This window comes from Pimephales promelas, chromosome 17 (assembly GCF_988280905.1).
Source record: "Pimephales promelas chromosome 17, fPimPro1.hap1.1, whole genome shotgun sequence".
NCBI lineage: Eukaryota > Metazoa > Chordata > Actinopteri > Cypriniformes > Leuciscidae > Pimephales > Pimephales promelas.
In genome coordinates, this window is record NC_142785.1 from 8930750 (window position 1) to 8945898 (window position 15149).

Sequence of the window (15149 nt, forward strand, 5' to 3'; positions counted from 1 at the left end):
GCTTTCACTGCCTTTTCCTTGTGCCCAACAGGATAAATGTTTACTAAGCAGATTTTGGACCATGAGCGTGAGCTGTTACCCTTTCCACATACCTCAGTACATTTGGAGACAATGGTGCGTATAGGACTTTCTGCTTGCTCCCCGCCATGCACATTAGGAGATTCAGATCCTGGAGTTTCCGTTTTCCAGGTTGGTGGTCCAGGGTGCAGTGCGGTAACGTGTTGGTCACTTTTGCACTCATTGCAATGTACACTTGCGTCGCAATCTTTTGCCATGTGGTTGACGGAGGAACAGCACTTGTAACAAATGGCCAATTCTTTCAGAATGACTTTCCTCTGATCCAAAGTCTTTGCTCTGAAACCACGACACTTGCGAAGGGAATGTGGTTTATTGTGGAGCGGGCACAGTTTATCCGGGTCAACCACCTTTTGGTCAGAGGATTCACGATTGCCTTTTGGAGCAAGTATTTCAGTTTTTCGAACAGATACTGCGGTTTTGAAATTGGGCTTGATCATTCTTTCAGGCCTACAAACACTTGGACCACTGGTAGAAAGCAAGGGAGCAAAGCTTGGGTCATTTAAAGTTTTAGCTTTGTCGCACACAAACTTTACGAAAACAGGAAATGGCGGGTATGAAGCATGGTGTTGCTCTTATAGTAAGATGCTGTGGTAATCCATTTTTCTTGAAGGTGAAATGGGAGTTTCTGAACAATGGGTGTGATGCCCCGGGACGTGTCTAGGTAACTCAGACCAGGCAGGAATCCATCTACACGGGCAGCATCAAGCTCTGAGATGAGATCACCTAACTCCCTTAACTTGCCGTTTTCTCTGTTTGCGATTTTGGGAAAATCTTCCAACTTTTTCAGGAGAGCATTCTCTATCGCTTCAGGGGACCCTCAGATGTCTTCCAGTCTTTGCCATACCATTTTTACACCAGCTGCGGCATCGTAGGTGTGCACAGCCCTTAATCGTTTGGCTTGGTCTGATGATTTGGGGCCTAACCACTTGCAGAGGAGATCTAACTCTTCTTTTGGGGATAAATAGAGACCTGCTGTAGCGTTCAAAAAGGATGCCTTCCAAGCCCAATAATTTTCAGGCTTATCATCAAACGTCAGGAGCCCTGAGCTGACCAACTCTCTGCGCACCAAATATTTGGCTAAGTCCGATGTGGCTGGGGAATTGGACTCGTTTGCACTGGGTACAGGGCGTGGTGACGTCAGCCTAGGCTGCAAAGGAACTGACTGGTTCATTAGATGTTGCTGAAATCTGTGGTCTGTAGTAGCTGGGGTAGGATACTGTGAGTGGGACGTGAAAAGGGCATTTTTGAACGAGCTTTGGGCATAAGGATGAGTTGCTCCGCTGCTGATGTCATACTGTGGAGAGTGCGTCACTGGTAGCTCTTGAAACCCATATTCACTAATCTCGCTGTTTGATATGTTATGCTCTTTATCTTTATGTTGCTCAATATCGCCGCTGTATTTCACTCGCTGAGCTGCTGGAAGTGTCACTGTGCTAGCTTGAGGGTAATTAGAGCGATTAATAGTCTGCGGAGGTGGTATGGAGTCAACTACTTTGTCGCTGCTTTCTAGAAACCAGGGTTCTCCACCTTCTTCCCCAGCGGCTGCTTCCAGGACCTCTGCTTCGGCGTTGGCAGCAGCAGCTGCACTCTGTAGACGCAATTTGAGGAGGTCAGCGCTGAGCTCTGCTTTCTTTTTTGTAGCCTCAGCCTTGATGTGGGCCTTTTCTTTTAACACCTCTGCTTCTCGTTCAGCGTATGATGCCTTTGCTTGAGCGGCTGCTGCTTTAGCACGTGCTCTAGCAGCCAAAACGCTTGCATTAGACCACTGACTGGTGTGTGACCGCTGACTGGCGTGTGACCGCTGACTGGCGTGTGACTGCTGACTGGCACGTGAGTTGTTGGAACTGTTCGAGCTCGTTTCCCACAAGTCACCAACGTTGCTGACTGAACTTTGGCGATCAGAGACAGCAGTGTAGTCTTCCGTGTCGACTTTTGGCTGACTTTCCATGTGTCTTTTTACTATTCTGCCTTCACTAGTGTGCATAAACTAGCTTTACAGATAGCTAACAGTTTCCAATAAAGTACCAGAAGCTTCTTGCTGTATTGTGGTGTTTTACTGAAAGGACTGTAAAACTGTAACATACAAAAACAAACAAAAACATATTACAATCTCAATATGAAGAATATACAATACAAAAATAAATATGTAGTCTAGAAATAACTAAACTTTCAAATCACGATTGTATGGCAAACAAATAGCACAATGCTAATTTACATAGAAAATGCCATAGAGAAGCTAACGCTATTAGCGTCACATATTTCCTTACAAATTACAAACAGAAAAATGCTAAAATGACTAAATAGGATATCAAAAGTAGGCTAAGATCTCTAAGAAACAAATACTTACAGACAGATATTCGTCAGAGACCAAAATGACAGTTTAGAAACTTTAACACTCTGGAGATCGACTTGCAGGGAGAAAGTTATGAGAATAACTGAGCTACGGAAACTCTGAGTGGACAAAACACAAGAAACTCAAAACCCAAATACCTCTTCTCACAATGGGCAGTACAGAAGGTTACATAAAAAAAATATACCTTTTAAAAATGTATGTTAAATCCATTATTGTTTTATACTGAATTGGTCTATAGTTTATGCAGTAGCCTATTGAATGTAATTGCATCATATTTTATTTTAAATTACAGAATAATTAAAGGATTAGTTCACTTTTGAAAAAACTTTTGCTGATAATTTACTCACCCCCATGTCATCCAAGATGTCCATGTCTTTCTTTCCTCAGTCGAAAAGAAATTTAGGTTTTTGATGAAAACATTCCAGGATTTTTCTCCATATAATGGACTTCAATGGGAACCTGATGGTTCAAGGTCCGAAAGATAGTGTTAATAACAGTTTCAGATGCAGCTTCAAATGTCTTTAAACGACACCAGACGATGAATAAGGGTCTTATCATGCGAAACGATCGGTTATTTCAAAGCTTATTCCAAAAATGTAACTTTTCTAAGGACAAATGCTAGCCTTTCTCCATTCTGTGAGGCGCGTTTGCAACGTCACGTAATACGTAATTACGTTCAAAAGGTCACGGGCGACGTAGCCAGAACTACAGAGTCAGAGTGTTTACAAGTTGAACGCATAGGTTGAACGTGAAAACTAACTCAAACGCCGTTTACAAAAAAGGAATTAAAAGGTAAAAGGTCTCGGTTACGTATGTAACCCTCGTTCCCTGAGTAGGGAACGGAGACGTTACGTCAGAAGTGACGGAGATTGGGGGATTTCGCATAGAAAGCCAATCCTCTTCGAGTATTTAAACACGAGCCAATGGCATGTAATGGGCTGCGGAAATTTGCATAGCGTACTCCGCCCTACTCCGTGAGTATAAAAGGAGGAAGTGAACGCAACCGCAGTATGTCTTCGCTGAGGAGCCAAGACTGAACTCGGCATCTACCCAGCGATACAGCAGAAGTGGCAGGGAGACGTAACGTCTCCGTTCCCTACTCAGGGAACGAGGGTTACATACGTAACCGAGACGTTCCCTTTCGTAGTCACTTCGAGTTACGTCAGAAGTGACGGAGATTGGGGGTCTGTGCCATCACGCCAACTTCAAGCTGTCTTCCAGTGCCCTGCGAAAATCTGAACCCCACTTTTTTTTTTTTTTTTTGGGATCTTACTTTGACACAGGATTACCAAGGTACACTGGGAAACATATCCCGGAGGGGACATGTTACCAGATGCCTACCAGAGGGAGGACTTAAGAATACTCATATGGTATAAGAACACATATGGAACACTGGAGTACCAGCTGTAGGTGGCTAAGTTTTAAACTCCAGGGTTGGCAGATGGCTTGCCAAGGGAAGACACATGCTCAGAGAGTCTTACAGTGGATAATACACATGAGACGGTTACCAAGGGGGAACCGTACGCATGGAGGCACCTAGCTAGCATCCAGAGCACAGCAGTGGAGCCCGCATCGTCGGTGCTGGAGGACTCGAGTCTTCAATGGAAGAACTGAGGAAAATCGCACTTATCCAGTCCGGGGAGTGGAGTGGCGAGCAAGCGAAGACACCTGAGCGGGTCCAGTACCGGCCGGAACGAGTACGAGAGAGGACACTGGCTCAATTCGCAGATTATAGAATCTGGCGAAGGTGTTGGGTGTCGCCCAGCCTGCAGCTCTGCAGATGTCTGTTAGCGAGGCGCCGTGCGCTAAAGCCCAAGAGGAGGCCACACTCCGAGTGGAATGGGCCGTCACACCAAGGGAACACGGCCGGCCTTGCTGCTGGTAAGACAAAGCAATGGCATCCACAATCCAGTGGGACAGCCGTTGCTTTGAGAGAGCCCTTCCCTTCTGGCTCCCTCCATAACAGACAAAGAGCTGGTCTGAGGTCCTGAAACACTGCGTTCTGTCGACATAGGTGCGGAGAGCACGTACCGGACAGAGCAGTGCCAAGGCTGGGTCTGCCTCCTCCAGGGGCAGCGCTTGCAGGTTCACCACCTGGTCCCGGAAGGGAGTGGTGGGAACCTTGGGCACATATCCAGGCCGGGGTCTCAGGATCACGTGAGAGTAAGCCGGCCCGAACTCCAGGCACGCTTCGTCAACGGAGAATGCGTGCAGGTCCCCCACCCTCTTGATGGAGGCCAATGCAACCAGGAGTGCTGTCTTCATGGACAGAAACTTTAACTCTACTGATTGCAAAGGCTCAAAGGGATGCCTCTGCAGAGCACTTAAAACTACTGAGAGGTCCCAAGAGGGTACGAGGGGAGGACGAGGCGGATGCAGCCTCCTCGCTCCCCTCAGGAACCTGATGACCAGGTCGTGCTTCCCTAAGGACTTACCTTCCACTGCTTCATGAGAAGCGGCAATGGCCGCGACGTAAACTTTAAGGGTGGAGGGCGACAGCCTGCGCTCCAACCCCTCTTGCAGGAAGGAAAGCACGACACTGACCGGACATCTCCGAGGGTCTTCTCCGCGAGAAGAACACCAGCTGACGAAGAGGTTCCACTTCAACGCATAAAGGTGTCTCGTGGACGACGCTCTTGCGGAAGTGATGGTTGCCGCCACCGCAGGTGGCAGCGAACTCAAACCTTCCTCGTCCCGTCCAGGAGCCACACGTGCAGCCTCCAAAGATCGGGACGAGGGTGCATAGAGTGCCCCATCTCTGAGAGAGTAGGTCTTGTCTCAGAGGAATAGGCCAAGGAGGTGCTGTCGCGAGGAGCATGAGATCGGAGAACCACGTCTTGGTGGGCCTGCTCCTCGTCCTCCTTGATCTTGCACAACACCCGTGCAAGGAGGCTCACTGGGGGAAACGCATACTTGCGTGGGCCCCGTGGCCAGTTGTGCGCCAGCGCATCCGAACCGAGAGTGCCCCAGGTCAGAGAATAAAACTGGGCGCAGTGGGCTGAGTCCCGAGATGCGAACAGATCTATCTGTGCCTCCCCGAACTCTTCCCAGATCAGCTGGACCGACTGGGGATGGAGTCGCCATTCGCCGGAGATGGGACGGACCCGTGACAGCTCGTCGGCTGCCCAGTTCCGGTCTCCAGGAATGTAAACTGCATGAAGGGACCTCAGGTGCTTCTGACTCCATATCAAGAGGTGGCGGGCAAGCTGCGACAACTGGCGCGAGCGTAGACCCCCCTGGTGGTTGATGTACGCTACAGCCGTAGTGTTGTCTGAGCGGACAAGCACATGCTGGCCCTTGAGCAACGCTCTGAAGCGGTGCAGGGCGAGCCGTACTGCCAGCAGCTCGAGGCAATTGATGTGCATGAGGCGCTGGGCTCCTGTCCAGGAACCGGCGGCTGCATGCCCATTGCACATGGCACCCCAACCCGTGGTAGATGCATCCGTGGAGACGACGAGATGTCTGGAAACTCGCTGAATAGGGACGCCTGTCCGTAAAAAGCTGAGGTTCGACCACGGGAAGAAGGTTCGCCGGCATGCCGGAGTCACTGGGACTCGGAGCGAGCCGCGATGCCATGCCCACCTCGGGACTCGATCGCGAAGCCACAGCTGAAGCGGTCTCATATGAAGCAAACCGAGCGGCGTTGCCGCGGCCGCGGATGCCATATGCCCCAGGAGCCTCTGAAATAGTTTCAGTGGAACCGCACTCTTGCCCTCGAACTGTCGAAGACAAGTCAGCAGTGAGTGCGCGCGCTCGTTCGTGAGCTGCGCGGACATGGCGACCGAGTCTATCTCCATGCCGAGAAAAGAGATCCTCTGCACGGGGCAAAGTTTGCTCTTTTCCCGGTTGACCCGAAGGCCCAGACGGGCTAGGTGCCGGAGTATGTGCTAGTATCAGCCAGTCGTCGAGATAATTCAGGATGCGAACCCCGTGTTCGCGAAGGGGAACAAGGGCTGCCTCGACGATCTTCGTGAAGACGCGAGGGGACAGAGCTAACCCGAATGGGAGAACGGCGTACTGATATGCCTGGCCCTCGAAGGCAAACCGAAGAAACGGTCTGTGTCGAGGTAAAATGGACACATGGAAGTACGCGTCCTTCAGGTCGATCGCTGCAAACCAATCCTGATACCGAACACATTCGAAAATGCGTTTGGCCGTGAGCATTTTGAACGGTAGTCGATGGAGAGAACGGTTCAAAATGCGCAGGTCCAGGATTGGTCGTAACCCACCGGTCTTCTTTGGGACAATGAAGTAGGGGCTGTAAAACCCGGACTTCACCTCGGCTGGAGGGACCGTCTCGATTGCACCCTTCGCCAGCAGGGTCGCAATCTCCGCTCTCAAGACTGGGGCATTGCCACCGACTATCGTGGAGCGAACTCCCCTGAAGCGGGGAGGAGACCGTGCGAACTGAATCGCGTAGCCGAATCTGATCGTTCTGATGACCCAGCGGGATACCCCGGGAAGCACTAGCCAGGCTTCCAGGAAGTGAGCCAACGGGGTCATGTGAACCACAGACGTCCCCCCGGAGGGGCAGCGTGGCGGGTCGACTGGCACGCGTGCAGGGGTGACCCCGCTCGGATGCGTCGAAGCCCGCTCCCCGACGGAAGGGACCAGGGAAAGCGGAGCGTTCCACGGGGGTCCGTTCTGCCGGGGGTCTGGCGACAGAGGGGGAAGGGATTGGCGTAGCCCGGGGACGACACACGCACCCTTCCGCGCCCTCCGAGACAGAGAGGAGTGAGTGGGCTGACACACTGGGGCATCGAGGGTACTCACTCCAGTCTGTGAGCTCAGTGAGGATGTCAAGTCTTTCTTTAACCAGTTTAGGGTGCTGCCCACCCGTGGGTGAGCAGCGGGGAGCTGAGAACAAAAGATTCTCCCCCGGCCCTCCACCGGGGGAAGGAGGGGGCCTGCTACCGCCTCCTGTGAAAGACTCGAGATCGACACTGAGCTGCCCGTGTCAGGATCTTCGCTTAGCCTGGCGTTTAGCGGGGCGAGCGGCCTGAGGGGGCTGTGACGCCGGTCTGCGGCCTCCTCGACGCCGGGGCCCGGGTGAAGGCTGCTGCTGGGGCCGGGCGGGAGGGAGGGGAGCCGCAAAGGGGCGTCCTCGGCGGCGAGCAGGGGGAGGCACCTGTGCCGGCGACTGGGTGGAGGCAGCAGCTGGTCGCCAGGGCAGGATATGTTTAATGGCCTCCGTCTGCTTCTGGGCAGTGGAGAACTGTTGGGCGAAGTCCTCCACCGCACCGCCGAAAAGGCCAACCTGGGAGAGCGGAGCGTCGAGCAGACGAGTCCGCTCAGCGCTCCGCGTGTCCGCCAGGTTGAGCCAAAGATGACGCTCCTGAACCACGCTAGTGGCCATCACCTGACCAACGGCGCGAGCAGCCACTTTCGTTGCCCGGAGAGCAAGGTCAGTGGCGGACCGCAGTTCTTTAAATGCCGTCGGATCAGTCCCGCCCTCGTGCATGTCTCTCAGCAACTTCGCTTGGAAGACCTGCAAAGTGGTCATAGCATGCAGAGCGGAGGCCGCCTGTCCCGCCGCTCTGTAGGATCGCGCCGCCATAGCAGACGAGAACCCACAGGCTTTGGATGGGTGCTTAGGAGGACCACGGGTGGAAGCGCTCTGTGGACACAGCTGCATCGCAACAGAGCGCCCCACCGGGGGCATCCCAGTGTACCCACGGGCGGCCCCGCCGTCGAGGGGGGGAAAGGCGGGGGAGAGATCGCGCTCTCGGGTGGACAAAGGAGCCCCCCAAGAGCGCGATAACTCTGCATGCAGCTCGGGGAAGAAAGGTATTGGAGTCGGCCGTGGCTTTGCAGCGGCAGCCTTGTCCAAAAACCAGTCATCCATCCGTGAGAGATCGGGGCAGGATGGAGGTTTCCATTCTAGCCCGATACTCCCAGCGGCTCGAGACAGCATGGCCGTCAGCTCGGGATCTGACGCGGACAACGCTGGAACTCCCGAAGGAGGCAACGCAGCCGGATCTTCCTCTCCCGAGGAGTCAAGCCCGCCTAGTGATGCTGTGATAGACATCGCATCATCATCTGGAGCGCTGCTCGAAGCAGCCGGTGCCGCCGAGGCGACAACTGACCGAGTCGAACTAGCGCTCGCTGGCTCACGCACTGAGGCGGGAGGTGTGGCCCGAGGAATCGTCGGGGCTTTATCCCACACCGTCACCGTTAGATCGCCCGGTCCCCGGGTCGACGGGCCCCCTTTCGTGAAGAAAGCCGATCGAGTAGGGGGGACCGGGGCTCTCACTCTAGTGAGATCATTGAGCCGCGACCTCAGTGTGGAGATGGTCATGCTCCCACAGAAGGAACATGAGTCATCCACGAACGCTGCTGCTGCATGCTGAATGCCCAAGCATACAAAGCAGCGTTCGTGACCATCAGATGACGATAGAAATCTACCACATCCAGAAGGGCACGGGCGAACCATCTTTAAAAAGACGTGCCGCGTGCAGCTCTTTTACAGAGAGGAGAGAAATTCACTCTTTCAGCGCTGAGGCTACCAGGGAGAAGCGCAAAGTCTGGCAAACCACTGGACAGATCGCAGGCAATGCAGAATCTCGCTGGGTACCGCCGTCACACCAACACTGAAGAGAACGCTCGTCTCGAAGAGTCTTGAATTAGCTTTTCAGGAGTGAAGAGGTTCTCTTGGCTCCGAAGCGAAAACATACTGCGGTTGCGTTCACTTCCTCCTTTTATACTCATGGAGTAGGGCGGAGTACGCTATGCAAATTTCCGCAGCCCCAAGGCATTACATGCCATTGGCTCGTGTTTAAATACTCGAAGAGGATTGGCTTTCTATGCGAAATCCCCCAATCTCCGTCACTTCTGACGTAACTCGAAGTGACTACGAAAGGGAACAACGATGTCGGACGATTTTGATTCTGTACTTCCGGCTACGTCGCCCGTGACCTTTTGAACGTAATTACGTATTACGTGACGTTGCAAACGCGCCTCACAATATATTACAAGGCTAGCATTTGTCCTTAGAAAAGTTACATTTTTGGAATAAGTTTTGAAATAACCGATCGTTTCGCATGATAAGACCCTTATTCATCGTCTGATATCGTTTAAAGACATTTGAAGTTGCATCTGAAACAGTTATTAACTGTCTTTTGGACCCTGAACCATCCGGTTCCCTTTGAAGTCCATTATATGGAGAAAAATCCTGGAATGTTTTCATCAAAAACCTAAATTTCTTTTCGACTGAGGAAAGAAAGACATGGACATCTTGGATGACATGGGGGTGAGTAAATTATCAGCAAAAGTTTTTTCAAAAGTGAACTAATCCTTTAAGAGTAATCCCTTGAATTAAATTACAATATTTAGATTACTTGGTAATTCATTATACCTAACACCTCTGTCTGGCGCTGTTGCCATGGTGACTCATAATATCTGCGCTCCATTGATAATGGCTTTTTATAGTTGTGGTGCACGCGCTTAACTCAGTGTCAGTCAACTCAGAGTTGATTGAACTAACTCATTTCAGCTGTTCTGAAACCGAAAACTCAGAGTTTCCCATCTCAGGGTAAGTCAACTCAGAGTTCAAGCTTTAACTCGCAGTTGGTTGAACCTCCTTATTGAAACAGGCCCCAGGGGTTTTCAAATGTGAGTAAACTCGGTTCCTTGTGTTTAAATCGTATGTGTTAAACTACTATAGAGTAAACGTTTTAACTGTTGAAGGTCTAAAGGACTTAGACAGTATAGTATAGTTGTAATTTTGCTGTAAACACATGTTTTATTAGTTAGTTAAACTGGGGAGCTCCAGTAAGTAGGCTACACGTTTCTAAAATGGATTTACATAACCATATAACGTTACGATCTTAAACACGCTTATTTAAAATGTCTATTTACATCTGAAATGAAAATATTGTTTAAGTATTGCAGATGAGCACATCCTAGTGTTAATTTCGTTAACGAAAACTAAACGAAAATATTTTCGTCAACGCACATTTTTCACCGAACGAAAACTAGACGAGACGAGACTAAAATCCCCACTAATAAACAATAACTGGGACTAAATCAGAAATAATTTTCGTAGACTAATAAAGACGAGACGAAAATGCAGTTCGGTAAATAAAGACTGGGCTAAAATCTATGGACATTTTAGTTCACGAACAAAGACGAGACGAAAATTACATATTATTATATGATATGGTTTTGTCAAATCCTGTCTCCGCCTCCTCCTCGTCAGCTCTTCCGCCACACACACCCACGTTCAAACCTGGAGCGGGCGGGCACAGTCAGAGTAGGGGCAAACAGCTGGATTGTGACTGGTGTACGGATGGTAGGATCTGACGTAGATTCCGGAAGTGATCCAGAAATGGAGGAAGATAGGATTGAGGAAGATAGTGGGGGCAATTCAAATTCAGGATGGAATGTTGTTAAAACAAAGAAAAGGAAGAAATGTGTTAAATTCAGACTCGGAAAGTGACAAGGGAAGTCAACTGGCTCATGGACAGAAGGAGGAGTTTAAAGTAATGCTAAAGTTTGCTTCCGACTCTGTGAGTAACATCAATCCTTTGAGACTTACAAAAGCTATTAAGGAAAAGGTAGGAATTGTAGAGAATGTTAAAACTTTGAAGGATGGAAGACTGTTGCTTTTTTGTAAAGATATTAGCCAACAAAAAGCAGCTCTGGGAATTAAATCAATGATCGGACATAAAGTTGAAAGCTTCATTCCAGAAGAGAGAAATTGGATTAGAGGTGTAATATTTGGAATTCCTTTGGATGTTTCAGATGAGATGATCAAAAGAAACGTAAAAGGGGCAGCAGTTAAGGAGGTAAGACGATTAAAATGTTTCAGAAATAATGAGAAAACGGACAGTCTGTCAATAATGCTGGTTTTTGATGAGGTCAAATTACCAGAAAGAGTTTCTTTGGGATATGTTAGTTATGCAGTCAGATTATACATCCCTCCTCCAGTAAGATGTTACAAATGCCAAAAATTTGGGCATGTGGCTGCTGTATGTAGAGGCAAACAAAGATGTGCAAGATGTGGAGGCGACCATGAGTATGGTAAATGTGGACCAAGTAAAACACCAAAATGCTGTAATTGTGGGGGAGAGCACAGTGCAGCTTACGGAGGTTGTGAAGTAAGGAAAGATGCAATTAAGGTTCAAAATGTGAGAATGGAAGAAGGAATAACGTTTGCTCAAGCACTTAAAAAAGTAAAACAAGCCCCTAAAGTAATCATGGTAGAGGAATCCCCTGTTAGGGTACAACCACAACCAAGTAAGGTGCCAACACCAAGGGAAAATGAATTGATTGAAGACAAAGTCTCATTTTTGGCATTTGTAGCAGAAGTGGTGAATTGTTCAGCGCAGACTGAAAGTAGATCAGAAAGGATTAAGATAATCATTAGAGCTGCAGAAAAATATTTGGAACTGAAGAACATATCTGTTGACATGATAAATGAAAGACTTGTGGCACAACAAGTAACAAACAGTCAGATAGCATGTGGGGGCTCATAATGGTTTTGGTAATCAGGTAATCAAAAAATTTGGTAATTAGGAAAGACAGAAGTAAAGGAAATGGTGGTGGAGTAGCAACTTTTATTAAAGAAGGTATAGGGTTTAGGAAAATTGTAGATAATAATGAATTTGAGGCTGTGGTAGTGGAAGTGTGGGAAAGAAATCAAAGTATTAGAGTGATTAACCTTTATAATCCATGTGACAAGCTAACGAAGGAAATGATGGAAAACATTGGAGGAATTGGGGATTTTAAAAGGGTGTGGTGTGGTGATTTTAATGCACACAGCACTTTATGGGGGAGTTCTAATACTGATTATAATGGCTGGATTATAGAAGATATGCTGGACTGGGGAGAGCTAGTATGCATTAATGACGGAAGCTACACAAGAGTTAATCTATCTAAATGCAAATATTCTGTATTAGATTTGACAATAGTATCAGAAAATCTAGCTTGTAAGTGTGATTGGAAAGTATTAAATGAAAGTACAATTGGTAGCGATCATTTTCCTGTTTGTAGTACAATTGGAGTAGAATTATTAAAAACAGGCTTGGAAAGAATTCCTAGGTGGAATTTTAAATCAGGGGATTGGGAGATGTATTTACAGATATGTCATGATAAATTGGTTGAAATGAATGATAATGACGATGAAGATATTGATGTTTTAAATTCAAAAATTAGTGAGGTTCTTAAGAGTACAGCAGAAGAAGTATTTGGTAGAAAGAAGGCATGTGTTAAGAGGAAAAGTGTTCCATGGTGGAATGAAGAATGCAATAAGGCAATTAAAGAAAGAAACAGAACGCTTAAAAAAGTAAGAAAATCTATGAGATATGATGACTTTATAGTATATAAAAAAGCTCAGGCAATTGTGAGGAGGGCTATCAGGGCAGCAAAAAGAAAGTACTGGAGAGAGTATTGCAATAATATTGGGGGAGATATTGGAATTAATGAGATTTGGAATATGATTAGAAAGATGGGAGGAAAACAAATAAATAAAACTATTCCGACGATAATTTATAATGAGGAAGCAGTTATGACTGATAGCAGGAAAGCAGAGATTCTAGCACAAACTTTTGTGAAAGTACATAGTAATGAAAATATATCAAAGGACATGATGAAGTTAAGGGAACATAGTATGAGGAAGAATCCACATGTATTGGAAGTTAAGGAGTCAACTGGAGAATCATTGGATTATGAATTAACTTTGTATGAGTTAAAAAGAGCAATTGAAGGGACCAAACAAACTTCTCCAGGTAGGGATGAGATATGTTATGAAATGTTTAAGCATTTATCAGATCAGTCATTAAATGTCATTTTAAGGTTTTATAATAAAGTATGGAATTCAGGAAAGCTTCCAATGGAATGGAAACACGGAGTAATTATACCAGGTGGGAAACCAGGAAAAGATCTTTCACAATCCAGTAATTATAGGCCTATTGCTCTAACTTCAAATGTATGTAAGATAATGGAGCGTACTATGGATTCAGTGCTGTGTTTGGAAGCTGATATAAGAAAGGCTCAGATCAATAAAGAGGTTTTGGTAGGTGTTTTTATTGATGTAGAAAAGGCGTATGATATGTTGTGGAAGGAGGGACTTTTAATTAAGTTGGATATGATGGGAATTAAAGGTAAAATGTATAATTGGATTATGAACTTTCTGTTAAATAGAACTATTCAAGTCAGAGTGGGATGTGAGTATTCCCCGACTTATGAAATAGAGAATGGAACTCCGCAAGGAAGTGTCAGCAGTCCAATTTTGTTTAACTTAATGATCAATGACATATTTTCTCAGATAGAACCTGGGATAGGGAAATCTTTATATGCTGATGATGCTGCAGTATGGAAAAGAGGTCGGAATGTCAAGTTTGTACAGGATAAGGTTCAAAATGCTGTAAAATCGATAGAAAACTGGGCTAATAAATGGGGCTTTAGGCTATCTATGGCAAAAACACAAGTAATTTGTTTTTCAAAAAAGAAGTTGAACCCTAGTATAAATATTAAAATGTATGGAGAAACATTAGAACAGACATCAGTTGTTAGGTTTTTAGGAGTATGGATGGACTCAAAATTAAATTTTAGAGTTCATATTCAGAATATAATAGATAAATGTAAAAAAGTGATAAATATAATGAGATGTCTAGCTGGAGCCGAATGGGGAGCATATCGGCAATCGCTCAAAAGTATTTAAATGGCACTAATTGGAGCAACTATAGATTACGGTAGCATTGTGTATAGTTCTGCCTCAAAAACTCAGCTTGCTAGGATTGAGACAATTCAGAATCAAGCATTAAGGATTTGTTGTGGAGCAATGAGATCATCACCAGTGTCATCACTGAATGTTGAGATGGGCGTAATGCCACTGGGAATGAGAAGGATTAAGTTAAGAATGAGATATTGGGCAAACATAAAGGGTCAATCAGAAAATCATCCAGTTAAAAATGTTTTAAGGGATTGTTGGGAATATAGCTATAAAAATTTAACAAGTTTTGGATGGATCATTAATGAGGAAGCAAGAGAAATAGTTAAAGAGATTAATATTACTAACTGTGTGTTTTTGCCAGCAATTCCTCCTTGGTTTCTTCCAATGCCTTCTATAGATATACAGTTACACAAAGACAAACATAATGAGAAGATTATTTTGGATAGCGTAAAGGTACAAGAATACATTGATCATATATATTATAGTGCCATCCAGATATATACTGATGGCTCAAAGGATCCACATTCTGGAAAAACATCTGCAGCAGTATTTATACCACAATTTAGAGTTAACATTTTAAAAAGAACATCAGATTACATTTCGGTATTTACATCAGAATTAATAGCAATTATATTAGCATTACAGTGGGTTAAAGAAATTCAGCCAAGCAGATCAGTTATATGCACAGACTCTTTATCGGCAATTGAAAGTATAGCAAGTGGTAATTCTACAGCTAGACAGGACTTAATTTATGAAATATTACAAAGTTTGTTTAGAATCAAACAATTGAGAATCGTTATTAATTTTCTTTGGATACCAGCTCATATGGGGGTGGCAGGAAATGAAGAGGTAGATAGTTTAGCAAAGCAGGCCTTAAAATTACAAGAAGTTGATATTAAAATTGCATTAAGTAAGACTGAGATAAAAAGTATAATAGCAAAGGAAATTAGGAAGAAATGGCAGAAGGAATGGGATAGTGGAAAAAAGGGTCGGCATCTATACAAAATTCAAGGAACAGTTGGTTCAGTAAGGAAAAATTTTGGT

At 46.3% G+C, this 15149-nt stretch overlaps 1 protein-coding gene across 1 annotated transcript; it reads right to left on the reverse strand.

Annotated features, from left to right (window-relative positions):
* Positions 1 to 452: 452 nt before the first annotated feature.
* Positions 453 to 2515, reverse strand: LOC148971453 (uncharacterized). Its single transcript, XM_089121871.1, has 2 exons — positions 2426 to 2515; positions 453 to 2151 (listed from the first exon to the last, which is right to left on the reverse strand). The coding sequence occupies exon 2, from the start codon at positions 2060 to 2062 to the stop codon at positions 896 to 898; it is 1167 nt and encodes a 388-aa protein (XP_088977997.1). The 5' UTR covers positions 2063 to 2151; positions 2426 to 2515; the 3' UTR covers positions 453 to 895.
* Between the last annotated feature and the right edge of the window lie 12634 nt (positions 2516 to 15149).